General features: G+C 33.9%; 4 protein-coding genes across 6 annotated transcripts in view; 1 reads left to right on the forward strand and 3 right to left on the reverse strand.

Annotated features, from left to right (window-relative positions):
* Nucleotides 1-459: 459 nt before the first annotated feature.
* LOC149478337 (NEDD4-binding protein 1-like) lies at nucleotides 460-13,397 on the reverse strand. 2 transcript variants are annotated; one of them, XM_089709523.1, is made up of 6 exons: nucleotides 12,949-13,397; nucleotides 12,140-12,853; nucleotides 5,879-6,054; nucleotides 4,767-4,868; nucleotides 2,388-2,507; nucleotides 460-1,234 (listed from the first exon to the last, which is right to left on the reverse strand). In XM_089709523.1, the coding sequence occupies exons 2-6, from the start codon at nucleotides 12,848-12,850 to the stop codon at nucleotides 1,009-1,011; spliced, it is 1,335 nt and encodes a 444-aa protein (XP_089565649.1). In that variant the 5' UTR covers nucleotides 12,851-12,853; nucleotides 12,949-13,397; the 3' UTR covers nucleotides 460-1,008. The 2 variants fall into 2 exon arrangements, with proteins under 2 accessions (XP_089565649.1, XP_089565648.1); XM_089709522.1 differs by having other exon boundaries at nucleotides 12,974-13,396.
* A 1,004-nt stretch (nucleotides 13,398-14,401) lies between these two features.
* LOC149478338 (uncharacterized) lies at nucleotides 14,402-17,538 on the forward strand. The gene is made up of 2 exons (XM_089709580.1): nucleotides 14,402-14,702; nucleotides 16,849-17,538. The coding sequence occupies exons 1-2, from the start codon at nucleotides 14,626-14,628 to the stop codon at nucleotides 17,447-17,449; spliced, it is 678 nt and encodes a 225-aa protein (XP_089565706.1). The 5' UTR covers nucleotides 14,402-14,625; the 3' UTR covers nucleotides 17,450-17,538.
* Nucleotides 17,539-18,306: 768 nt separating this feature from the next.
* LOC149478339 (uncharacterized) lies at nucleotides 18,307-20,706 on the reverse strand. Of its 2 annotated transcripts, XM_089709541.1 has the most exons (3): nucleotides 20,612-20,706; nucleotides 20,278-20,513; nucleotides 18,307-19,237 (listed from the first exon to the last, which is right to left on the reverse strand). In XM_089709541.1, exons 2-3 carry the CDS (start codon nucleotides 20,457-20,459, stop codon nucleotides 18,313-18,315), a joined length of 1,107 nt encoding a protein of 368 aa, XP_089565667.1. In that variant the 5' UTR covers nucleotides 20,460-20,513; nucleotides 20,612-20,706; the 3' UTR covers nucleotides 18,307-18,312. The 2 variants fall into 2 exon arrangements, with proteins under 2 accessions (XP_089565667.1, XP_089565666.1); XM_089709540.1 differs by having other exon boundaries at nucleotides 20,278-20,676.
* A 719-nt stretch (nucleotides 20,707-21,425) lies between these two features.
* The window catches only part of LOC149478340 (protein Wnt-5b-like), a 41,452-nt gene continuing 36,249 nt past the window's right edge, over nucleotides 21,426-26,628 (reverse strand). Inside the window, exons 6-7 of the mRNA XM_089709539.1 lie at nucleotides 23,070-23,227; nucleotides 21,426-22,221 (exon numbers count right to left, since the gene is read on the reverse strand). Of these exons, the coding sequence (XP_089565665.1) occupies nucleotides 22,024-22,221; nucleotides 23,070-23,227 (356 nt within the window). The 3' untranslated portion in view covers nucleotides 21,426-22,023. The remainder of the gene's footprint in view (nucleotides 22,222-23,069; nucleotides 23,228-26,628) is intronic.

Genomic DNA, 26,628 nt, shown 5'->3' on the forward strand with positions numbered 1-26,628 from the left:
TAATATAAGCTTAAGAATTTCATGAGCTAGCTAAGCACAGAAACTACTGATTTAAATTGAAAAATTATCTGGTGTTTTTCAACAAACATTTTTCAAGAAAGTTTCTTTCAATTTGAAGTTTTAAGAATAATTTTTGTCACCTATTGTTGTTTATAGATAATTATATTTTTAGTGCATTAGGTTAAGTACCAACTTGTTGAATGTTTATTTCAATTTTTTTTGCGTTTTTATAACACCGTTAAGATAACTAGTTTACAAGTTATGAAGGAACAGATGAACATCCATACTCACATACATACAGGTCAAATTTATAACCTCTCCTTTTGCTTCGCCGTATTCGGGTAAAAATTAGCCGTAAACTTTACGGTAGACAACTGTTAGCGTATTAATAAATGAAACATGTTTCATAAAACAGAAAACACTATCAGATTGGTAAGACGAAATAAAACACAAAAAATTAAATTAAAATATTTATTATCTTCTTCAAATTTAAAAAGAATCAACAAAATTAGAATTATTTACAAAATCAACAGCTCTCGGATAATTTGAGAAGACATTGTGTTCCTATGAAATCTAATTAATATATTGTTAATAATAATAATTATTATCTTTCTTGGTAACGGGTTTTTGTACATATTCTAATAGAAAAACATAGACACAATCTTACAAATCTTACGAATTATAATTAAAGATTATATATAAAATTTAACGTACTTAAACAATTTGAGGCCGTAACCTATCTTATATTAAAATAGTAAAGTCAGTCTTTGAGATCATGTTATTTTCTGCGCACTAATTTTTTTCAAAAATTACATAAATTTTCAAAAAATATCTTTTGACAGTTCGTACAGAATACAGATTTTCATACCTAAAATGAAAAAAAGTACGCAGAATACTTAAAAAAAACCTCACGAAACCGCGAAAAATTTACATAAATCTCGAGGCTACATAAAACATCACAACTTTTAACAACTACAGACTATTAAAAAAAATATTTGACAGTGACATTTAATTTTGTTCATTCGGGAATGGATGCCTTAAAAATTGTTCCAATGTGGGTCCATTTCTTCCCAAAGGATCTTTAGGGAACATAATCATATCGCCGACCCATGTGAATTGCAAGAGTCTATTCTCTATGACGAACCGCCATCTTGGATTTTCGGCCAGAAGATCTCTGTAATTGTCACCAGAGACAATAACGCCGTCGAATTCTGCCGCGCATTGTACTATGTATCTGGAATAATAAATAAATATTAAAGAACCTGTTGGCTGATTATTTATTCCCCTAATTATTCATTCTACACTGAAAACAAACAATTAATTGTAATATTTTGTATGTGAGTATTTTCTAGTTTTTGAATTGACGACATTTAGAAATTAAAGATTTTTTAACGGATTTTATACGCGATTTATTCATTATATTATTTTTCCCGACGTATCGAACACTTTACAGCGAGCCTGGTCACGGGGAGACACGGAGAAATTTCGGAAAAATAATATAATGAATAAATCGCGTTTAAAATCCGTTAATTTTTTTTGTATCTTTGTAAATAAAAAAAATTCATAATTGACATATTTTTTAATCTATCATCTATGGTTTACTGTTACATCTTTTTACACTAAAACATATATAATTAGATTTTTTGTATTATTTTGTTAATTACGATTTGAACTGAAAAATATGCTTAGTATTTATGCTTAAATTTTTAATTTTTACCATTAGAAAACTACATATTTACTGATAAATATTATTTACTAAACAACAGGATATATTATTTTTACCTTATTTTTATCCCATTCGAATCCAGGACAAACAGCTAGTTACATTAACTTTTATAGGTCATTGTCTTATTATACACAATATAATATCAACTCTAAAATTTCCATAATACTAAATAAAGTTACAAAAAAAGTGTGTGCCGAGCACACGTGTCAGAATTGAAACTTTTTCAAGATTCATATACCAAAATCGTCGCCTTATTCCACGACGTGACGGTATTTCCATGACGCGGACTTGAAATTTTACTCTCAACGTATTTAAAGAAGTTTCACTTCAAAAATGTTGTACTTATTTATTTTATTTTTGAAGTGAAATTTATTTTATTTTCCATTTTTATTAGCATCGAGTTTAAGTGTCAGGGCTGTCACCAACAAGAAACGAATTAAAATTTTATTAGCATTAGAAATGAAAACAATTATGTGTTTGCTCAAATTTCTCTCAAATGAAACAAGTCTGAGATTTTTTAATTTACAAAATGACCTACTTCCTTTTATGTGCTCAGGATTTCATAAGTTACAAAAATAAACAGCTACTTTTAAATTACTGCGTTAAAATGTTCACACACACTCAACGCGTCTTTAGAAGTTTCACTTCTATAATAACTTACCTATCATCATAAGAAGTGATCATTCTGCCCTGTATTTCTCTTGACGGAGTGTAAACAACAAGCCCTAACCTCTCTAGTTGGTCTAACATATGACCATCTGTGCTTTTGCCGTTTTTGCATCTGAAATAATTTTACAACTTGAATTTTATAATTTAAACACATTAAAAGAATTGAAAATAAAGCTTTTAGGATGTTTATCTACCAATAATATGCGGGAATGTGTACCGAGGAATGTGTTAAATATTTAGTGTTTCAAGTGGATACTATAGGTTACAAACACATTCCTCGCACATTATTAGTGGAAAAGCACCCTTACCACATAACATAAAGGCGAATTATTCATAACCAGCAATTACCCGTGGCATTACTCGCGGCGTCAAAGGAAATTGAGAGTAATAGAATAGGAAGTATTTTTGTTTGTCTTTCATGTCAAAATGAAAGATTTTATAGTATGAGAGAGTGAGATAGGCTACTTTATAATAATTATTAGCTTAAACTACACAGGCATTGAGCTAGTTACTAATAAAATAGAAGTACAGTCAAAACCGTTTATAAATTGACCAAAATCAAAGGTCCTGGCTGAATGTTATATGACCGCCTTATCGAAAACATTGGGTTTTACGACATTGTTTACTACGACATACCGCATTAAGTGACCACATTTGGTTAATATTTTCGGAGAATTATATCTGTAGAACGACCGGCTCAGCTGTATTGTAAAGAATTTGAATAGGTAACTGTATCCACATCTGGCACGGTATAAAAGTCAATGGCTATTATCGTAAAAGTAATCAAAGTTTAGGGTCTTTTGTAATTCTTAGAAACAAAGCACATGCATGCAGTAGCCTCAAGGCCCGTTATCTTAACACAAGGCACACCAAAACATATTGTTGAGTTAACTGTGAAAATTGTAACATGTCGCAAAAAAGAAAACAAATCAATATCGAAGAAAAATCGCGTATTATTTCAAAGCTAGAGAAAGGAATTCCAAACAAAGACCTAGCAAAAGAATATGGTGTATCACACTCGACAATTTCAACTGTTTGGAAAGAAAGGGATAAAATTCAAATCCGGTTGTTACAACTATCGGTTTTTACGACTCAATATGAGTAGTCCCTTCGATGTCGTTATTTCGATTCGATTTTGAAAGAATAGCTCCACTCCTACAATCCGCGACCGATGCATTAGGCAAATGGTTTCGCAAATGGGGTATCACTGTGAACCCCGACAAGAGCGCCGCCGTGCTCTTCAGGCGCGGCGGCCCCGAGGCCATAGATAGTGTCAAACTCTATGGCCAAGTCATTCCGTGGCAAAAGCAAACCAAATTCTTAGGCGTCACTCTAGACGCACACATGTCATTTAAAGCCCACATTAAGGCAGTCCGTAAGAAAGCCAGCTATGTTCTTGGCCGGCTCTATTACCTTATAAACAGTCGCAGTAAAATGTCCCTTAGACATAAGGTGACACTTTACAAAACGGTAGTCCGTCCAATCCTCACTTATAGTAGTGTAGTTTTCGCGCATTGCGCTCCCAGCTCCATACACAAGCTCCAGACGATTCAGTCGCGGTTCATGAGAACGGCGACTGGAGCGCCCTGGTTCGTGCGTAACGTGGACCTACATAGGGACCTAGAACTCCCCACCATAGCCCAATGGATGAAGCAAGCGTCTAAGCGCTACTTCGACAAGGCTAAAAACCACCCCAACCCATTGGTGACAGGGGCCATCGCATACGTCGCGAATCCCGATCCCACTCGTCGTCGCAGGCGGCCGAGACACGTCTTGGACGACTCCGACGACGACATTACCAAAGCTAACGCACGGCTAGACTCGGCGATTGAAGCCCAACGTCGAACCAACCGCGACACCGCACACACCACAGCAGAAAGCGTACACCGTCTTCGCCGGCGAAGACGAGGTCCCTTGTTCCGCGTTCCCGCGCCCACCCGGGTGAGCGCCCGTCCGATTAGGGCCCTTCTGGCCTCCTCCACTCAAGCGACAGCTCAAGCCGAGGTTCGTGGTCCCCGTGGCGGGGGGACGCCCTTGTGCATGTCGCTACCAGGGTGAACCTTCAGTTCACCCCCGCGTCCGCGTTAAAATGTAGAAGCCCTTCTGGCTAACATTGAGACACCACACAAAAAAAAAAAAAAAAAGATTCGATTTTGACTGTATGTACATACATCATACTACATACATACTACATAGTATAAAACAAAGTTGCTTTTTTTGTCCCTATGTCCCTTTGTATCTTTAAAACTACGGAAGGAGTGATTCAATAGGAAGGTTTTAGTGTATAATTTATTAGGTTTGAGACAAAGCGAGCGAAGCCGCGGGCGGTAAGCTAGTATAAATTAAATGAAAGTATTAAATGAAATATTACCTAAAATGTGGCACAAAAGCTTTGACTACATGTCCTCTGTTCACAAAGTAATCAATACAAATCTTGAGACCTTTCACAGAAAATATTCGTCCTTTGGTGTGTCTGAAAAAAATTATACATATTATGGTATAGCAGTTAACTGATAAAATCTATGGCTCGAATTTCATTGGTTAAAGCTATTGTCAACGTTAAATAACTGTTAGAGGAGTCAAATACAAAATGAGATGACATTCGACTTGAGACATTGATAACTTTAACTTCTAAAAAATATGCTGGCACAACCTATTTTGCTGTTGGTGTAAAAGTTATGTTACTGATATTGTTAAATTTGATATGAACCTTAACTATAACTAAAATATGATACAACCAAGCCTAATATGTATGACCGCCTCCTCGGTACAGTGGTTGACGCGTGAGCGTAACAACGAGGGGTCCTGAGTTCAATCCCCGGTGGTGACGAAGAAAAAAAATTGTCTTGGTCTGGTAGGACACAGAAGGCTGATCACCTACTTGTCCCTAAAGAAAATCGATCAGTGAAACAGATGTATAATGCATCTGCCCCTTACCCCACTGGGGGACATGGGACTTCACTTTTAACTATAACTAAAATATGGTGCAACCAAGCCTAATATGTACTTCATTAAATCTTATATTCATGTATATCATTTAATGTCAAATTTATTCATTCAGCCTCCATCATATTTTATTCTCTTGATTTATTTTTTTACTTTATACTTTTTTTTCATAAATAATTATTTTCCCTTAATTAATTATCTATAACTACCAATTCAATTTATCATATTGTCATTTACATGTGTGAATAAGTAAAAAAAATGTTATTTTTGTATGTTACCTACAACCACTATTTGATTAAGGGCCGATTTTTCAATGCTTGGTTAAAACTGATCCGTCCAATAAAGTATTACACGATAATATTAAAATGTCACGTAAAGTGTCGAATACGGGCAATTACAATACGTTTTTAAAATGGTAGTTTGGTACATTATTTGATGAATAAGTTTTAACCAAGGATTGAAAAATCGGCCCTTACAAAAATAAAAGTTTATTACTATTATAAACAATCTAAAAGCCAACTAAATTAAAATACTCACTGCATAGCAACATTACTGCCGTCGATCACAACCATTCTTAACCCAGTTTTGTTCTTAATATCTCTCTCTGGGTTATATATGTTACTACCTATACTATTTCTGGACGGAGCTCGACCAAGGATTACTTCTTTAATATATGTGTCTTCCGCAGTTTCTGTCGCACAGTTCACTCCATTCTAAAATTGTTTTATAATATATACCTATCATGAGATTTTAAAATTAAAAATATAACTCACAGTTCTGCAATAGTGCACAGGTGTTGAAGACAGTTTTTAAACAGTAAACTCGCATAATAAGTGATATTCGCACTCCACAAGACATCCGTAAGTTAATTACACCAATTTACAATCGTGAGTGAAGAATTAAATCTACCCTATAACAGTATTTCTAACAGTCGTATTGAAGAAGGAGTATTGAAGTACCAATAAGAAATCATATTAATAAAAAATATATTTTGGCTATAAAAGAGCGACATATTTTTATTGAGATACTTCATAATAAAACCACATTGAAATTTGAAATTATATAATTATACTAGCGCCATCTACTAAATTCTCAAGGAACTACAAAGACTAATCAATATCATGACAAAGTGTACTGCTTGCGGGAAATTTGCGTCGTCGGCAGATGGCGTAAAATGCAATGCGTGCGGTGGCTTCTATGATAAAGTTTGTGTCAAAATTCCCAAAAATGTTAAAAATTCAAACAACTGGTTGTGCCCAATGTGCACAAGTAAAATGCCAAGAAGAGATAATACGGAAACCCCGGTAAAAGGCTGTTCACCAGCGATTTCGGAATCCGATAGTATGGGAAACGTAGTGGAAGAATTAAAGCTCTTTCGAACCGAGATGGTTAACGAAATGAGCGAGCTCAAAAAGGAAATACTAGGTTTAAGTAATAGAATGAATAAACTATTTGATACAGTAGAAGGATTGACATCGAGGTTGGATACCGTGGAAGAAAAAATTATAGCATTGGAGGAGCAACGTTCAATGAATACATGCAATCACGATGAGGATATCGCGAATACAGTCTCTCAATTAAAATCTGAATTAAATGATCGCGAACAGGAGTCCCTCCTGACCGATATAGAAATTTCTGGTTTGACGGAATGCGACAATGAGAATCTGGTGCATCTCGTAACTCTCGTCGCTTCAAAACTGAGTATCACAATCAGCCAAAACGATATTGTCTATGTACAGCGAATGGGGCCTCCACGTTCCCATTCCTCCGAAGATCTAAAGCCCTCACCCCGTCCTGTGGCCGTACGTCTGGCGCGGCGCTCGCTCCGCGACGAGTTTATAAAAGGCGCTCGCGTACGTAGGGGCGCAGATACATCGGGATTCAACTTACCTGGTCCAATTCGTAAATTATATGTTAATGAACGTCTAACCCGCACGAATAGACAGTTATTTCGCAAAGCACGGGATGAGGGAGCAAAGCGAAGTTGGCGGTTCGTGTGGACGCGTAACGGACGTATATACGCGCGAAAACAGTCTGGGTCTCCGGCAATGCGAATCAAGATGGATTCAGATATTGCATCGGTTTTTGGCATAGCCTAGGTTCGAGTATAATAATAAAATATGTTATAGAATTATGTATAGATTTATTACTAAAGAACGAATTCACCAATAAAAAAAATTTGTTCAGTTCGATGAGTTTAAAAATTGAGGAATGTATTGGCTTCTATTATATTCACATTGATTCTCAGTTTCTAAAATCGGTATTGATATGTTTATCTAATAAAAACCTTGTAATTAGTACGATGGATGTTAATATGGCGAATTATTATGATGTAGATAACTCTATTATTCTTCCTTTATGTAGCTTGAACACTGTATCTCTTAGGTTAACCTCTAAATGGACCGGCTATGCTTACAATTATTATTATAACCTGTTTATAATTATTGATTATTATGAATGTACAGTAAACGTGCAAGCCTGGTTTTTAATTCCAAGTCCAAAGAAGAGTATATCATTAGTTATGTTTTATGATATTATAATGTTTTTTATTTGCTTTTATAGAATTGTTAAATTGATACAAAAGGTACCTTTTAAAAACATTAAAAACAAATACCAAGTGTTTATAGCATCTAACTTAAATAAATTTTATTCCAATTACTACAATCATTTTATCTCATTTATTTTTGCAATATTTTTACTAAAGTTTATAGTCATGAAGTTATATTTATTATATTTAATAGAATTTTATTATTGTTTATATTGTGATTTATTTTATATTATATTTGATTTATTTATCTGTATATTAGAAAACAATGTTATATATACGGTTTTTGTGATTCAACATGTAAACAGGTGTCGTTGTTATTCTGCTCACTATTATTTCGGTTGTTGTTTTATCCATTTATTTAGGATCTATTTTTATCATGAATAATAAACGCAACACCAATTTGATATTAGGATTGTTAAATGTACAGTCTCTTTTTACCGGTTGTGAAGAATTACAAGTGATGCTCGAAACCCACGCTCTTGACATTTTAGCTTTGAATGAGACATGGACGAAGGAGGGAATGGAGAGGTTTGCTCCCATCATGCCTGGATACAAATTGTTAAACACGCCTCGTCCGCTCGGAGGCCGGGGAGGAGGGGTGGGCTTCTATGTACGCAAAGGCTTGAGAGTACGAACCCGAGCGCATCCTCCGTCTATACTGGAACAGATGTGGATCGAGCTGACGATAGCCGGTGTGGGGCGAGTAGCAATCGGTACTGCTTACAGACCCGAGAGCATTAGAGTTGCAGCCGCTATCGACGCCCTTAGCGAATCTGTGAGCTCATTCGGAAGCTGCACTCATTTATTTCTGCTGACAGACTTCAATATTGATTTAACAAGAACAGACAGGGGACAAGCCACTGAGTTCCTCTCTTTTTTGACGCAACAAAATTTACATCAACTCACTAAAGAGCCTACTCGGATCTCAAAAACTGCGCAAACCCTCTTAGATTTGATTATTACCGACAGCCCAGAAGTATGTGAAAGTATGAATATTATACACAATCGGGACCTTAGTGACCACGCTTTAGTTATATTAAAATGTAAAATTAAAAAATTAAAACCTGTTCCAAAATATAAATATACGAGATTATTAAAAAGTATTAATTTAGAAGAATTTAATAGAGATTTAGTTTCTTTACCTTGGAACTCAGTACAATACTCGAAAGACATGAACGAAATGACAAACATTTTTAACCAACTTTTAAATAAATTGTTTGATAAACACGCTCCAATCAAGAAAATTAAGATTAATTCATCGCCGCGTCCTTGGGTCACGAATACGGTAAGGACTATGATGTTACTACGAGACAAAGCACTAATAAGGGCGCGAAAAACTAAGAACGACGCACACTATCGCTTTTATCAAGACTTACGTAATTCAGTCATTAGTGCTTTGAGACGAGAAAAAACGGCATTCTTCACCGAGTATGTAAATAATAACAAAGGCAACCCGAAAGCAATGTGGAATTTTTTACGTCAAATTTCGATTACTGGCAAAAATAGGGATACAGATAGTTTACCGAACCATTTAAACGACGCTAATGCTATTAATAAATTCTTCCTCGATGTACCCGGGCAAACAATGATAAATAAAAATCTAATTAATTTTTATAACAATAATAATTTCGGCGTTAGTAATCAATTCAATATAGAGCCATGTACAATAGATCAAGTCAAAAAAATAATATCAGGTATACAAACGAACGCGGCTGGACAAGATACGATTAATATCGATATGATAAGGATGACTTTATCTGTAACTCTACCAATTATAACGCGGATGGTTAATACATCTATATCTACCCGAACATTTCCGGATGCTTGGAAAACTGCTAAGATAAAGCCTTTGCCAAAAAAACCAATTGTGGAGGAACTGAATGATTTACGGGCCGTCAGCATACTACCTGTTTTATCAAAAATTATTGAGCGAGTAGTTTGTAATCAATTAGTTAAATTTTTAGACAGTGAAAAAATCCTACCAAATGTTCAATCTGGGTTTCGAGCGAAGCATGGCACAGCTACAGCTTTAGCACACGTAACTGATGATGTCATATCATACAGTGATAATGGGATGGGTAGTATAATGATTTTATTGGACTTCACTCGTGCGTTTGACTCCATTGATAAGGAACTTTTGTTAGCCAAATTAAAGTACTACGGTGTTAATCCAAATGCTAGTGGTTGGTTCAGATCCTATCTATCCGATAGAAAACAGTTTGTTGTCATTGAAAATGAAGGAAGTTTAAATTATTCAAGAACTGAGCCAACTCCGCGTGGTTGTCCTCAGGGCTCAATACTCAGTCCGGTTTTATTCACACTGTACACTACTGACCTGATAAAACACATAAAACACGGTAAAGTACACTTGTATGCCGATGACACGCAGTTATATTACCCTATAGATCCCAAAAATTCAATAATCACAGAGCGTCAAATTAATGAAGATTTAGAACGGGTGTCAATGTGGGCTAAACAGAATGCTTTGGTACTTAATGGATCCAAATCCAAATACATTGTATTAGGTACAAAAAATCAAATAAAAAAAATAAAAAATCTTAATTTGGAAATAAAGATCGATAATAAACAGTTAGTTGAAGTGGATAAGGCTAAGAATCTCGGCATAGTTTTGGATGGACAGCTTAAATATGACGATCATATAAATCTCACTATCAGAAATGCCTTTTACAGATTGAAAGTCTTGTATGGTCTCAGGCAAGATCTATCAGAGCGGTCCAGAATAATGCTTACAGAGTCATTGGTTCTGTCCCACTTTAACTACTGTGATACGGTATATGGTCCCCGCTTGTACGCTAAAACTGAACGAGCAATTCAGCGTGTACAGAATGCGTGCGCTCGTTTTTGCTTCGGTATACCAAAGCGTGCACATATCACACCTTACCTAAATAACCGAAGGATCCTAAAGATGGCTGGTCGTAGACAGTTGCATCTAGCAGGCCTGGTACATAGATTGGTACACACTGGAGTTCCTGTCTACCTCTATGAAAAATTGAAATGGACCCAGGAGTACCATGGTAAGAATACACGAGGTAGAAGTAGCAATGCATTGGTAATACCGAAGCACCACACGTCGGGTTTTAAGGGTGGTTTCAAGTATTCTGCCTCGAAGATTTGGAATGACCTTCCTCCACCCTTGAAACTTAATATGTCATATATATCGTTCAAGCATAAATACAGAGTGATACTTTTGAGCAAACAAATATCAAACTGGACACCCCAATTATAAAGCAAATTGTTGATTGCGAATGTATGATATAATATTATATCCTTCTATATATTATTTATATGTTTTTAGTATTTAAGTAACAGAGTATTTACATAGCAATATCTGTTTATTTTATTTAATATAATCATAATATGTGCCTAATTATGTATAAATCTGTTATATCTATATATTAAAATATATATTATTTGTGATTAATTATCAATAAATAACAAGGCAAAAGATTTTTAGAACTGTAAATAATGTTTTTTGGTTGGTATTTGTATTTACATGTAAACTTAGTGAGCCTCGGAAATAAAAACTTACGGGCAGACTGAAAATCAGCGCTGTTCAGGTGTTAAAGCCCGACAGCATGGCTGAGTCCGACCCGATTGCCATGTAAACTATTGTGTATTTTTTTTTTTAGTAATATAAGTAGTTATTAAGTGTGTGTAACATGTGGCAATAAATATTTTTTCTTTCTTTCTTTCTTTCTATATGTTTTACAATTAATATTTTGATTAATAAATTTATACATAAAAAAATAATATGTTTATAAGATTGTTATAAAACTGATTATTGAATTTAAATAGTTATGAAAAATTCAATAATTCAAAATAGTTAATCTATGGACAAGTCATCAAGAAATTAATAAAGACTTCAATTTTAACTTGTGAAAAAACTGTTTTTGAAGTAAAACTTCTTTATCGGGGTTGGAAAAAAATTTAGTGTAACATTTTTTCGTTACGCACCATCTTTTTCTTATCCCTACCACACGTGATTCGACGTATTTCTGTAAAGTTGCATATAGTAAATTATTTTTTTGAAAAATAAGGTCATAAAGAAGTTTCACTTCTTACGTGTGTACACTAGTACACGCACGCATTTTTTTTATTAGTTTACATCCATAAGATATCATCCATAAGAGACCATTCCCAAATATACCATTTTCATGACAGTAAATATTATTCTTATTAGTATACCTAATTTTACTCAAAATAACAAAATATATTTAGAATATACTTACTTTTAAGCTATGTAAACTAATTCTCGGACTGTGTGGAACATTGCAACCATTAAAAATCTTCTGAGCAATGAATTCCAATAACTTGCCCCGTTCTGAGGAATCCATTTGAGCAATACCATTAGCAAACTTTTGCATTTGCCGTTTACTTACTTTCTTTTTAGTTATTTGTGTATTAATAACTGTTACATCGGAATCTCCACTCATTGAAATATTTGAGTCAATTGATTCTTGAGAATTGTTAACTAAATCTATCACTGCGTTTGGTCTTTTAGATGCATTTAATGTACTCTCCGCAGTTAGATCTATTGTTAAATAGGAATCGTTATTTATCTCTTTCGTTAAGTTCACAACATCCTCATTGAAGTTAGTTAATGTACGTGACTTAGATGAGTTTGGTGTGGAACATTGCAGCGGACATATATTTATATCAGATCTAGGTGTTTCAATATTTAATGTGTTTGTATCGTTCACGTCATCATCAGCGATTACGATAGGATTTATCGAAGCATTCTGCTCAGTTGGAGCTTCTAAATTACTATCAGTAATTTCGATAACTGTAACATTTGAGGTAGACTCTGAATTGGAACTCTCATTCCTCAATTTATCGAACAAATTTCTTATTTTACGACTGTTCTTCCTTTTGCGTTTCTTAGAATTTTTGTGAATGCCACTGGATGATACCTTTTTGAGCAATATACTGTCGCGACTCATTCTCTGGAAATAAGAGTGTTGTATAACATAATGTCGATTTGCTTTATTTTGCTTCTATATAAGATTATCTACTCAATAACTGTTAAGACAAAGTTTACCAAGGTAGAACCAAAACAAACTCACGCGAGGCAAAGGAACTTCCGAGTTTTTACCCATTACCTTGTTGAAAAATACTTTTTGAATTTAAAATTTAAGTGCAAAAGGGAATTAAAATGTGTATAACCCAATTTTGTAAACGCTTGAAACTTAAAATTATTCCAAAAACTCAAGAAAAAATAGACAAAAGTAAACGAGAACAAACGGCGAAAACGAGACAAATATTAAATAATGACATTTGACATAACGTTTAAAAATTTTAAAAGTTAAAAAATTTTATTCACAAACAATTTTCAAAAGGTCTAAACACAGTATAAAGGAGAAATGTAAAAAATGTTCATTATACGCAATAATTTATTGAAATATTGCTATGCCAGAAACATGATAATTATAATGAGTCACATTGCGTTGCGCTGTGGCACAGATAAAGCGTCGTATTCACGGTCCATCTTGACGTACGTCCCGCCAAGGTCATACACGATGCACGACGCAAAACGACAGTGAATAGTGTTGACGTACGTCAATAATTATTATTATTATCTTGCTGGATGTGCACGACCAATTTTTCATCCAGCGAGCACCCCCACCACCACGAACGTCGTGCAGATGGACAGTGAATAGCGCGGACGTACAGCAGATCAGTGTTGCCAACAGAAAATAATGTAAATATGTACTTGGAAACGTGGCCTATTGATATGATTTTTTTGTGATTACATAATGAGTAGGTACTCATGAGCAAGCAAGAAACTGTTATTTTATATTTTTATTGTACACAGGAAATACCCAATTATGATTTTGGATTAACCTAGTACACATGGACAGTTTATATTCAGAAGTTATTATTTTAAAAGAACTCCAAGGCGAATTGATGAATAACACAGATTTTATGCAAAAGTCCACTGCAGAAAAATGGCAATTTATTTAAAAAAAAAATGTCTTGACAAATTTGTTTGTTTTGAAAAAATGATTAGCTATATACTCTCTGTTCCCGCCACTTCAGCATTTACTGCAAGAGTCTTTTCGGTCATGAATGTGAATGTGGCGGGAAGAGAGAAACCGAGCTTCATTAAAAATTAATTAAAAATGAGCTCTTGAAATATATAAATTTATATTTGGAATGTTTGGATTCATATAATTCATTTAAAAATAATGAAAAATTTTTAGGTACTGCTAAAAGCACAAAAAAATACATTTTTAAAATTATTTATTTACTCTTTATTTACCTCCTTTAAAATCAGATATACTCTATTTTTTCAAATAAAAGTTGGCAACCCTAGCCATGCTTGATGCGCGCACGATCGTAGTAGGATACATCCAGCACCGCGACCTTGAGCTGACGTACGTCGGGGATGGACCGTGAATAAGACGCTTTAGGTTCCATACACAGTTCCATTGACAATAACTAACCACAAAAAAATTTACGCCACTCAACTTGACGTCGCGTCCGTCCGAAAAAGCACAGTTTAGCCATTACTACGCCTAAACTGTGCTATTATAATGTATTATTTTTCCCTCAGCATATAGAACAAAGACAGATATCTAGACCGCGCGGAACGCCGAGAGTGCGGCCAAAAAAGCAAATACAAATTATTCAAAAGCGAATACAATCTCAAATCAGTACGGCACGAAGCGCCACATCGTTAGCACGTAGCGGCTCCTTCAAAATATATTTGATAATAATGCCGTCTTGTGTTTTTAAACATTGCAAAAACTGTTCCCAGAACCAAAAGAAAAAAGATGGAGTATCTTTTCATAGGTAAACATTGATTATTTGTCTATTTGCATATTATTAATTTATGTTATTGACATTTTGAATCACAAAACTTTGACAGAATGCTGAATGACAGTCTGTAATCATTCGCCATTCGCAAGCCATTCGGTGTTGCTCCGAGGTGTTGCTAGTTTACATTGAAACATTTACCCCGTCATTTGTATAGAATACAGGAATATCGATTATCAAAAATATTAATAAATTAGTATGATATTATTAAAATGTAGGTATGTGGATATTAGAGGTGTACCTAGCGAATTAGTTTAGATAAGGATTTTTAAATTAGAGTTATAAGTAAAACTAAGACAATAAATCATTCTTGTTTTATATATATCTTACCAGCTGCGCCTCGCGGTTTCACCCGCATGTCTCTGCTCTTGTTGGTGTAAGTGTGATGATTTACATGGTGACTGGTAATTCGACGTGATCCTTCAAAGGGGTTATACTAGAGGTCATTTGCAACAAATTAAGTCCAGTTAACCAGGGGTCAAAAATGGATGGTTATTGAGCTATGACGGATTTTGATTTGAAAATTTTCTGTCTTTTTACCAAAAACAATTAATTATGAAAAAACTACTACACTGTTAACATTCAATTGATATTTTTTTGAAAGCCGAAGAATGATCGATCAGTTTAAAAAAAAAATGTGTGCGTGTACTAGTGTACACACGTAAGAAGTGAAACTTCTTTATGACCTTATTTTTCAAAAAATAATTTACTATATCATGCAACTTTACAGAAATACGTCGAATCACGCGTGGTAGGGATAAGAAAAAGATGGCGCGTAACGAAAAAATGTTACACTAAATTTTTTTCCAACCCCGATAAAGAAGTTTCACTTCAAAAACTTGCCCAAAACTTGCATCACCTCAAAAAGAAAAGGGTCATAGTAGTCCACTCATTATATACATTTAAAAAATAAAGTGAATTTGCGCATCTAATTTTTTTTGATATATTGTAGGGGATACCTAGAAAAGGTTAACTTGAGTTTTTCGACCAAGATTTCCTATGAGCTTTCGCCGCCATCTTAAAAAAAGGGGTAAAATTTGTTTTTCGGCAATAACTCGGCTATCCGATGATTATTTTTTGAAAAATAAGGTCATAAAGAAGTTTCACTTCTTACGTGTGTACACTAGTACACGCATACATTTTTTTTACTTTATCGATCGATATCTCGATAACGATGCACGATACAGTAAAAATGGCCAGGACTTAATTGTAGAACATAAAAAAAGGAACAAAAAGTGTCTTATAAGTGATTTCCGAATTTTATCGGATAGCCGAGTTATTGCCGAAAAACCAATTTTACCCCTTTTTTCAAGATGGCGACGAAAGCTCATAGGAAATCTTGGTCGAAAAACTCAAGTTAAGCTTTTCTAGGTATCCCCTACAACATATCAAAAAATTAGATGCGCAAATTCACTTTCTTTTATTTGCCTTTTTTTCGGACGAAATGAGTGGACCATAATTCAATAACCATCCATTTTTGACCCCTGGTTAGCTGGACTTAATTTGTTGCAAATTACCTCTAGTATAACCCCTTTGAAGGATCACGTCGAAATACCAGTCACCCTGTATAGCCTATAGCCTTCCTCGATAAATGGGCTATCTAACCGAAAGAATTTTTCAAATCGGACCAGTAGTTCCTGAGATTAGCGCGTTCAAACAAACAAACAAACTCTTCAGCTTTATTGTATTAAGTATAAATAATTTATATATTTATAATCGATACCTATTGAATTACGGTCGGCTGCAAAAATATTCAAATGTTTTGTCATGGGTGTCGTTTTCATGGTTTGCGAGGGTGTGAAAGCCGATAGTCACGTTAAAATATAAATCTACAATGGCTTATGGCGGCTGCAAAAAATCTAGTGTTTGTATTTGCGATAGTGACATTAGTTTTTAGGTTGGTACAGCTGAAATTTGGTACATGGTACAAACGTGGTTCAGTACAGAAACAAAATTTAGTACTGAATTTAGTGCCCGTATGTAATTTAATTCGTTTTTTTTAAGATGCTGGGTTGAGTTGGGTTTTTTGATCTCCAAGTAAACAAGAATACTTACTTACCTACTTAATTATATTTTACTCAATGGCTACCCTAATTCACAGTTTTTTTTTCTGTTTATGCAGATTCCCAACTGATCCTGTTACACGCAATGATTGGGTCTCTATCATACGTAAAAGCAGACAAGATGACTATTGGCGTCCATCAAAATATTGTGTTGTCTGCTCATCGCATTTCAAAGTAGAACATTTCTACTACACCGAGAAAGGTCGTCGGTTGGTAAAAAAAAAATCAAAACCGACACAAAATTTATACGGATTACTGCAAATAATTGGAGATCCAAAGAGCGAAGTTGAAAAAGGTATTTCAGAAATTGCTGTTGCTTCAAATTTATCTAAGGCTACTGATCTACCGGGACCATCCAATGAATGCCAAAATGTTGTAAGAGAAACTGCAGCCTCATATTTATCAGGATTTAGACCACAATCAGAACAATTAACTGAAGTAAACGCTGTAGACCATGGAACTAAAGATTCAGAATCTAGATTCGATACTCCTACGAAGGATATGTTGAGAAAAGAATTACGAAAACACCAGATATTCAAATTAAAAACGAAGCGAAAGATGAAAACATTACAAGAAGAAGTTCGGCGATTAAAAGAAATAAATTGTTCATTAAGAAATATTATAAAGGACCTAAAAAAAGAGAATATTGTAGCAACATAACTATATACTTATGTAATAAGTTAAATATATTCGCAACTCCGGTAAAAAAAAAACTAAATTTTGCTTAAAATAAATTTTTATTCTCTTAGAGGAAACGGGTACGATAAGCAAACATTAATTAACACTTTTGTTGGAACTTTAATAAATAATATATCAAGTTTAAAATCTAATGTTGAGGGTCATATAGAAAATGAGAAATGTTTATTTAGACATACAAATTAACCAGGATCATCTCGAAATATTTTTTGGCTGCGTCAGAATACATGTACCTACGGTCTATTTATTTGTTTACACTTCAATAAAACTATACATAGGAAATTTATTGCTAGTTTATAAGTATACAAAAAAAAATACAGTATAGTTTATTAGGCGGCCTTATCACTTAGAAGTGATCTCTTCCAGGCAACCTGGGCAAAAGGTAACAAGCATACTAAAATGAAAATGGTAGTTAGAAAAAAAAATCAAAAAATCTATCTATCTGTCCTTTCTACTAATAATAATATTATAAATGCGAAAGTTTGAGAGGATGTGTATGTGTTTATTACTCCTTTACGCAAATACTACCTACTGAACGGATTACAATGAAATTTAGCATACATATAGAAGGTAACTTGGATTAACACATAGGGTAGGTTTTATCCCGGAAATCCCACGGGATCGGGAACTATGCGGGTTTTTCTTTGAAAATGCGGGCAAAGCCGCGGACGGAAAGCTAGTATTCTATACTTAATCTAAGAATTTCCTTACAATTTATACTAACTAGAAGAATACCAAAAAAAATTATTGAAAGCTTACAAAAATATGGAACATATCCATTATTTTTTTATCCTATCGAGGTAATGTATTAAAAAAATAAAAAGATATCAACGTTTTTTTATTTTTTTTCCATGTACCACTTGCTTATGCCTAATGAGATTGGCTTGTGTTTGCACGACTCTGTTACAAAATTCACATTTCAATTCTTTATCTCCATGCATCAATCTCTTATGCAAGTAGAGATACAGTTTACTAAATGGTTTCTCGCACAAATCACATAGAGTTAACTTCACTTTATGTAGTGATTTCTCTTTACAATCAGATTTTCCGCAAATGCACTTCTTTTTCTTTTTCACTTTCTTTGTATTATCTTCAGAGTTATTTGTTAATGTACTATCTTCAAAGGTATTTGTAATAGAATTACTTTCAGAGTTATTTGCAATTGTAATATCTTCAGAGGTATTTGCAATTGTATTATCTTCAAAGGTATTTGTAATTGTAATATCTTCAGAGTTATATGTAATTATATTATCTTCAGAGTTATTTGTAATTGTAATATCTTCAGAGTTATTTGGAATTGTAATATCTGCAGAGGTATTTGCAATTGTAATATCTTCAGAGTTATTTGTAATTGTAATATCTTCAGAGCTATTTGTAATTGTAATATCTTTAGAGTTATTTGTAATTGTAATATCTGCAGAGGTATTTGCAATTGCAATATCTTCAGAGTTATTTGTAATTGTAATATCTTCAGAGCTATTTGTAATTGTAATATCTTTAGAGTTATTTGTAATTGTATTATCTGTTGTTTGTTTTGCATTTTCTTGTGTTATCTGTGGTGTGTTTTCATTTTCAGTACTGTTCTCTGTAATATCTAGTGGGTAATTAGTTAAAGGTTCATGTTGCTCTTCATATTGTTTTTCACCATCTTCAATCTCAGTTTTACATATAAATATACAATCATCTTGTGCCTCGCATACCCTTGGAATATGAATTCTCATATGAGTTATATTGTGTTGTAGTTGAGCATAGCTAAAATGGTTTAAATTGTATATAAATTATGTGTATAAGTTGCATAAATACAAAAAATAAGCTATGTAAATAATACAACGACAAAATTCTTATGATTTATTGATATGATTGAAGTGCGTTAGTCACGATTCAACTAGCTGTTGCTTTTTTTTGTGTAGTGTTTCTCAATGTTAGCCAGAAGGGCTTCTACATTTTAACGCGGACGCGTGGGTGAACTGAAGGTTCACCCTGGTAGCGACATGCGGGCGGGCGTCCCCCCGCCACGGGGATCTCGAACCTCGGCTTGGGCTGTCGCTTGAGTGGAGGCCAGAAGGGCCTTAATCGGACAGGAACTAGCTGTTGCCTGCAGCTTCACCTGCATGGAAAAGATAAACTTCCATGGTACAAACTTTGAACTAGAATTATTGATCAAAATCCTTTCTTAACAATACCTGCGTCCTAAGATCTACCTGAATGCGAAATTTCAGCCCAATCCGTCAAGTGGTTTGGGCTGTACGTTGATAGATCACTAGTCAGTCAACCTTTGAGTTTTATATTATCTATACTAATATTATAAAGCTGAAGAGTTTGTTTGTTTGAACACGCTAATCTCAAGAACTACTGGTCCCATTTTAAAAATTTCTGTGTTGGGTAGCCCATTTATCGAGGAAGGCTGTGGCTATATATCATCACGCTAAGACCAACAGAAGCGGAGCCACGGTGAAACCGCAGAGCGCAGCTAGTGTTACAATATACAAAAACGTGAATTTCATCCATATTTGTATGCTTTCAAGACTTTAATATTGTGTAATATTCATATATTTTTTCAAATATAAGGCAAACATAATACTATAAAAATGAATCACTAAATATCATTTGGCATATAATTAGTAGGTAGGCTAAGCACATAACTCGAGAATAGCTCCAATTTTGCTAATTTAAGGGAGGGTTCTTATGGAGGGAAATGCCGAAAAAGGGACAATAGTTAGGGCAGTCGGTATAAATCTGCTGGGGCAGCTAGTTAGAGATATAAATAAAATAAATAGAATAGAAAAACTTGCCTGCTTTCTAGGATTTTACAACAAAAACTACATAGTTGCGGGGACTTGGTAATCAAATCATTATAGTCTGTATGCAAAATTTCGTCAGACTCTTTTTCGAAGTTTTCTATATCTCCAAATTCGGCGATAAATAAGTATTCCTGCTCCGCTTCCCTTTTTATTTCTATATGTGCTATATCCATAGTCTCTTTAGAAATCTTCAAATAAACAATATTTTCGACCGGGCGGTTTTATAGCTATAATATAATCCATCACCCAATTTAAGTTGATTATATAATTAATCAATTGTTATTCTGATTTACTTTTATACATTATATAGATTTAATAAAATAACCTGGGTTTAAAAACGCACAAAAATCTTGCTTTCTTTTAGTTTTCGTTTAGTTCGTTTAGTTATTAATATTTAGATTTATGACATTTGACATTTTAGATGTTTGGTTGACGTTTGCTTCTTATACCTATTTTTCATTTTTGTAACAGGCAAGCAAAGTCCCTTGCCCTTGCCCACAGCCCTTGCCATTGTGCCTTGTCCATTTTTGTTTTAAGTTATTTTTGCTAAAAAATAGAAAATAGCTCAGAATGCGTTATGGTCTGAAAAAACCCACACCGTGAAAGTTTTTGTTATGACTTATGACTTTTGAAATGAAACCGCTTACGACGCGTGAACTTCATAGAAATAAAGCAAAACGAAATTCGTGTCGTGTCGTTATACTTAACTTGAAGTTATGATAAGGTATAAGACCATTATGGTGATTGTTGAGAAGCCGTCAGCTTCTGAACAATCACCATAATGGTGCTTTTCCACTTGAGATATGCTATGCAGCTATGCTGCAAAACTGTAAATAGACATTAAGTTGACTGACACAAAGTTACGTAGAGGCGCGATTAAGATGTACGAGGAAGAAGAAATGCGCAGCTCGAGCTATGATGTATCGATGTACCGCAGCACTTATCTAGCGAGAATCCATAACGCGCGTCCATAGTAGATACGCATCCACAGCACACAGCCATAGAACGCATCATTCTAACATTCTATATAAAAGCAGTATTATGCTCACTGCTATATGCATAAAAAGTCAAACCTATATTTAGTATTTAAACAGAATAATTAAGAAAGCCAAGACAATAATTAAAACACGTAACACATTACAGTAATTTTTATTTATAGACATTAGGAAACAATCTATGACATATTTTATTACATATACAAGCATATTCCTCCTAGAAAAGTATTGCGAAAAATGATTCCTACAATCATCAAGTCCCGTAATAAATAAACTTACTTGTCTAGTACTAATTTATTAAAAATACTGATTGTTAAGTACATAGCACTAATACGAGTTGTAATGATAGAAGTAAGATGACACTATAGAAGCAATTAATGATAGATTGTTTTTTTTTGTTATTACTACAGACAGTCATAAAATATATATATACTTCGAAAACCTAGGTTTCCTAGTTTTTATGATTTTTTAAAGTATCATGATATCGTCGCTATAGTGTGATCCATACGAATGAGTATTATTAGCCTCAATATCAAGCGTATTTTGTTGTAGGAAGAAACCTTGAAGAAATAGTATACCGATGCCTCATTTATGCTATTTAATTTTCGAAATATTTGGGAAAAACCATAATTTGAGCCAATACAAATATATGGGATACTATTTATTATAATACCTACAGACATTTCATGTTTATTATATTTATTTTCGCAGTCTGAGCTGTTAAAATTCTCCGTATAAATCTTTATTTACAAGTATACACTTCAACAGTCTTCACGCACGTGTTGCACTCGACATGGCAACACCAATGAAACTTGCAGCCACACCGCTCCTTGACAACCATCCGCTTGGTGTTGTAGCCGCGACCGCAGCATAGCAACGAACAACCGTCTATGCCCGCTGATGTCCTGTTACATTCGCGGCCCGTTGTTCCGGGTGAGCCCTGGCGAGAACAATATTGAATTATTCAAAAAAAGTGAATTACGACTTTCTTTGCACAGATATAATATATTATTATTTTATTATTATAATTTATACATGGGGTATTCTTTGATTCGATACGTGTCAAAAGCGTGTCAAAGCCTCATGTCGTTGGAAAGGATTTATAAATTTATGAACGTTTAATTATCTAATTATTCGTGAATATATCAACACAGTAATAAAAATTTTACTGCGACTAGATGTTATCCGATAAATATCTATCTAAAATCAGTCAAAAAGCACACAACACGAACTCTTATTATCTACCTATTTTATTAACAAAATCTTTTCATCTGAATTGAATACTGAATACAATAATCATGGACGTATAAAAAAAGACGGACGGTATATCGCCTAAACATTGAGTGAAGCCTAGTAATGGCGGCGAAACATCCATGTGTGTGTGCCATGTTGCCATGGCAACAGCTGTCCTGTTGACAATGGCGGCTGTATTTTTTTCTATAAATTTTGCCGTAATAATTTTGTCATTAAAACAAAAAAGAAATAACTTGCTTCCCTGTGGAATGTAATCCCTCGTGTTTTGTTATTTAAAATTGTACTGTTGCGACACCATTTAACCACGCAAGACGGCATTTTAAATATTTTTTGTGAAACAGTGACGCAGTTAATCAGTCGGTAGTTCACGACGTAATGGCGGCCGACTAGCTTACTATGGTGAGAGTGTGTGCGTGTTTATTGTCTTTACACGATCGCTAGCTTACTATGGTGGCTTCACGTTGTTTGTTCGTAATACGGCGTCCGTCTTTTTTTATACGTCCATGACAATAATGAAGATTCATAGAATATTACCAATGTATCGTTCTTCACACAGTAATTAGGAGAGTCCTCCAAATATACGAGATCTTGCGCGGTCGGCAGGCTGTAGTTCGGATTGGTAAGACGCAGCTTCCCGCGCCTCGACACCTTCACTTCTGTCGCCCCTTCGTATTTGTCTCGTAAATAGTCACCTTTTAAATAAAAAGAAGATATAAATGGTACCCTTAAAAATAATACATAGAGATTTATTTAGCACGTCATTATCAGATCCTTGTAGCAGCGAACTCTGTCCATGGTTTCGTAAAGAGAAGATATGAAATGCCTGCCAATTCAAAACAAACCATAGTTTATTTATTGAGGAAGGCTATAGACGAAGGCTAGATACGATCATGCAATGACGAAATAGGTGAGGATCAATTAAAAATATTGCAAATTTAATCCTTTTGGAAGTAGACGAAGCTGTGCCCTCTGCGAAGCTAAGTTCGGTAACTAGTAACTATTTAGTAATATTCTGTGCTAGTATGGCAAGATGGGAAAGCTACGGTGACATTACTAAACTCACTACTGGCCATTCCCAATATCATATCTATCTTCGGTTTGACCCGAAGATAGAAAATGCTATCTATCTTTTGTTTTAGCGTCCCAATAAGCTTACTAGCGATAAGCTAACCTATCTCTGATCGCTCTCTATCGTCTAGAGGACTAACTGCTTATACTAGAGGTATATTTTTCTCTTTGAATTTGTCTATTTGAGCGCGCGTCCCCGTTTTTATCCCTTTCGGCTTTCACACCCACTTGCCAAGTTAGGTGTGAAAGGGATAAAAAAACATACAGGCGTCATTCAAGGTCATATTTTCTTGTTACAAGTTAATGTTCATACTGAAATCTCCAGTGTATTAGATATAAGCTTCTTGGCGCGTCCCAATAACGTTTTGACAGCTGTCAGCCAGTAATGGCCGTTCCCAATATCGTATCTATCTTACGATGGATAGAACCTTACTAGCTATCGGAGATAGTTGTCTATCTATAACCGTAGTTTGAATATTGGGAACGGCCATACGACGACTACGACACAAAATATTTAACTGTCTATAATATATTAGGTGACATAAAGTCGTCCTAACCAATTACATAAAGCGGAAACATGTTCTAAACAATGCTAAATAAATTATCATTAAGAGACATCGTTAGGTGCATTAGCCGTGGTTTTACATTATGTTATTTATTATACGTATTCAAATTAAAAACGCGTAATAGTATTTTAATTACAGATAATAAATAAGACTTCCCGCATGGCTGATACAAGCAGTCATCGAATTAGTTAGAATCAATGAATAAATTATAGTGAGATATTATATTGTGACACGGCTATTTATTTATACATACTAAAATTATAACATGGTAAAGTTTGTGACTTTGTGAGTTTGTTTGTAAGAACTTAACTATGGAACTAATGAACCAATTTTGGTATTTCTTTTACCAATAGAAGGAACATTTTTCTCGATTGATATCAGATAGGGGTTTGTTTTTATAAGTTCCTGTATGATTTAAAAAATACGGATATTAACCTTTAGCTTTTAGAAGTTAGGTTACTAATACATTTATTATTATGAATACAATAGGTATACAATTTTAAAGTGATCGTAAAGTCAGTCAAGATGTAAATTAATTTGGTCGTAAAAATATTTTATTTATCTGTTTGTAGAATAAGACTTTAAATTAAAATCTTACAAATGTAGGTAAATGGACCATAACAATATTATGGCTCAACGACTCTATATCGACTTGTTACATTATGAAAGTGATTGATATACGTACAAAATTTACTACTAAAAACTAAGGAATTAGAATCATATAAAATATATGTATATTATTTACAGAGTCCCGCAATCATTATAAATGTAGCTTTGTCTTGTTAGTTTTTCTTGTAGGAAATAGCTAAAACGAATATCTACTAAGCATTTGAATGCATCTTATAATATTATTTATTCTAAGTACCGTAATACTGAGGACAGTAATCCACAGCTATTAAATTAATATAGTTGACAAAAGTAACTTAACAAGATATGAAATATCGTATATTTCAGTTCCATTTTCTATTAGGTACTACAAATACGACAAAAGTAAACCATAAAGACGCACTTTATCACCATCTATAACTCAGCCAATTTAATGTAACGAAAACTAACGTAGTGGAACTCTACCATTTCGCTGATCGTGTCCCAAACGAGCTTGCATTGTGCACTTGCTCCGAGTAATGAGGCGATTTGTCCTCCTGTCAGATCATGCTGCCCTGGTACCGGGAGGGATAGATCGATATTTTTAATTTCGATGTCCTTTGTTTTTTTTTTGTTTTCGTCTGTTACGATTCAGATTTTTGTCCGTGAGTCTATATTATTTAAAAGTAGGTAAACAGTAAACGCCCGGTAATCGTTTTGTTACATTTTCTAAAATTTTTCAGTTAACTTATTATTATAATCAAAGGGGATACAAGCCCCACGACCATCTTCTTTTCTTTTGCTTTAATTCTCTTTTTGCTTTGCATCTACGTACCTACTGTGACTAAAGATTAATTAATAAAGAAGAAGTCAATTTGATCCATTGAAATGTTACATTTTTTAGGCCTGACCTTGAGTTTTTTAGAGGACGCAATTTTATTTTTTTGATGTGTAGGGGGGGTCAGTGTGAAGCTAAAACCAAGTTTGTGGGGTCGCCACCCTTGTCCCATGGCCGCCATCTTGAAAATAGCGGTTGAAATGGTTTTAACGATATATCTCTTAAACTATTTATCTGATAATAAAACAATTTTAACATTATTTGTTGCAAATTAAATTCTCTACAACTTTGATTCAGTAACTTTTTGTCGTAGAACTATAAATAAAAAAGTTATAAGCGAAAATGTTCAGAAATTAGAGCTATTTATATTTTTCAATAAAACTTTTTTTTATCATTTTACGAAGAAATGATATAAGACTATTTTTGTAGATTGTTTTTCGAGGAACAACTTTTATATACAACATTTTTTCATTACGTCAATAGCTAAGGTTTTACAGCGCTCAGAAGTGAGTACTATTTTTCAGTAGTAACTATACATAATAAATTGGCTATTGGCTCTTTTCCCAGACTCCACAACAATGGAAGCACACTGCAGAACATTTCAGCCCTGCTTTTCGACGTAAAAAAAAAACGCACTTCCAGACTCTACCTCCTGGGTTGTGGGGAAAAGATTCAATAATTAATTATTAATAATATTGTAAAATTAATTATTAAAAATATTATTATAACAAAAATAAAATAATTACTGGTGACAAATTATTATTAGTACACACATAATATATCGTATTCTGTATAGTAAAGAGTACTTAAAATAGTACTCACTTCGGATGGCTGTAAAACCTTAGCTATTTACTTAATGAAAAAATGTTGTAAATAAAAGTTGTTCTACGAAAAACAATCTACAAAAATGGTCTGATATAATTTCTTCGTAAGCTTATAAAAAAAAGTTTTATTGAAAAATATAAACATCTCTAATTTATGAACATTTTCGCTTATAACTTTTTTGTTTATAGTTCTACGACAAAAAGTTACTGAA

This window comes from Colias philodice, chromosome 22 (assembly GCF_061535455.1).
Source record: "Colias philodice isolate Cphi_HAF_F1 chromosome 22, ilColPhil1 Martin Lab GWU primary, whole genome shotgun sequence".
In the NCBI taxonomy this organism is placed as follows: domain Eukaryota; kingdom Metazoa; phylum Arthropoda; class Insecta; order Lepidoptera; family Pieridae; genus Colias; species Colias philodice.

What these genes read in the sequence shown, in the direction of transcription:
- LOC149478337 (XM_089709522.1), bottom strand. Translation starts at nt 13,006, where the DNA reads ATGGGTAAAAACTCGGAAGTTCCTTTGCCTCGC. An exon ending in CGGAAGTTCCTTTGCCTCGC is followed by an intron (nt 12,854 to 12,973) that starts GTGAGTTTGTTT and finishes TCTTATTTCCAG; the next exon opens with AGAATGAGTCGCGACAGTAT. An exon ending in ATCACTTCTTATGATGATAG is followed by an intron (nt 1,235 to 2,387) that starts GTAAGTTATTAT and finishes TTATTATTCCAG; the next exon opens with ATACATAGTACAATGCGCGG.
- LOC149478338 (XM_089709580.1), top strand. Translation starts at nt 14,626, where the DNA reads ATGCCGTCTTGTGTTTTTAAACATTGCAAAAACTGTTCCCAGAACCAA. An exon ending in GATGGAGTATCTTTTCATAG is followed by an intron (nt 14,703 to 16,848) that starts GTAAACATTGAT and finishes CTGTTTATGCAG; the next exon opens with ATTCCCAACTGATCCTGTTA.
- LOC149478339 (XM_089709541.1), bottom strand. Translation starts at nt 20,459, where the DNA reads ATGGATATAGCACATATAGAAATAAAAAGGGAAGCGGAGCAGGAATAC. An exon ending in TGTAAAATCCTAGAAAGCAG is followed by an intron (nt 19,238 to 20,277) that starts GCAAGTTTTTCT and finishes AAACCATTTTAG; the next exon opens with CTATGCTCAACTACAACACA.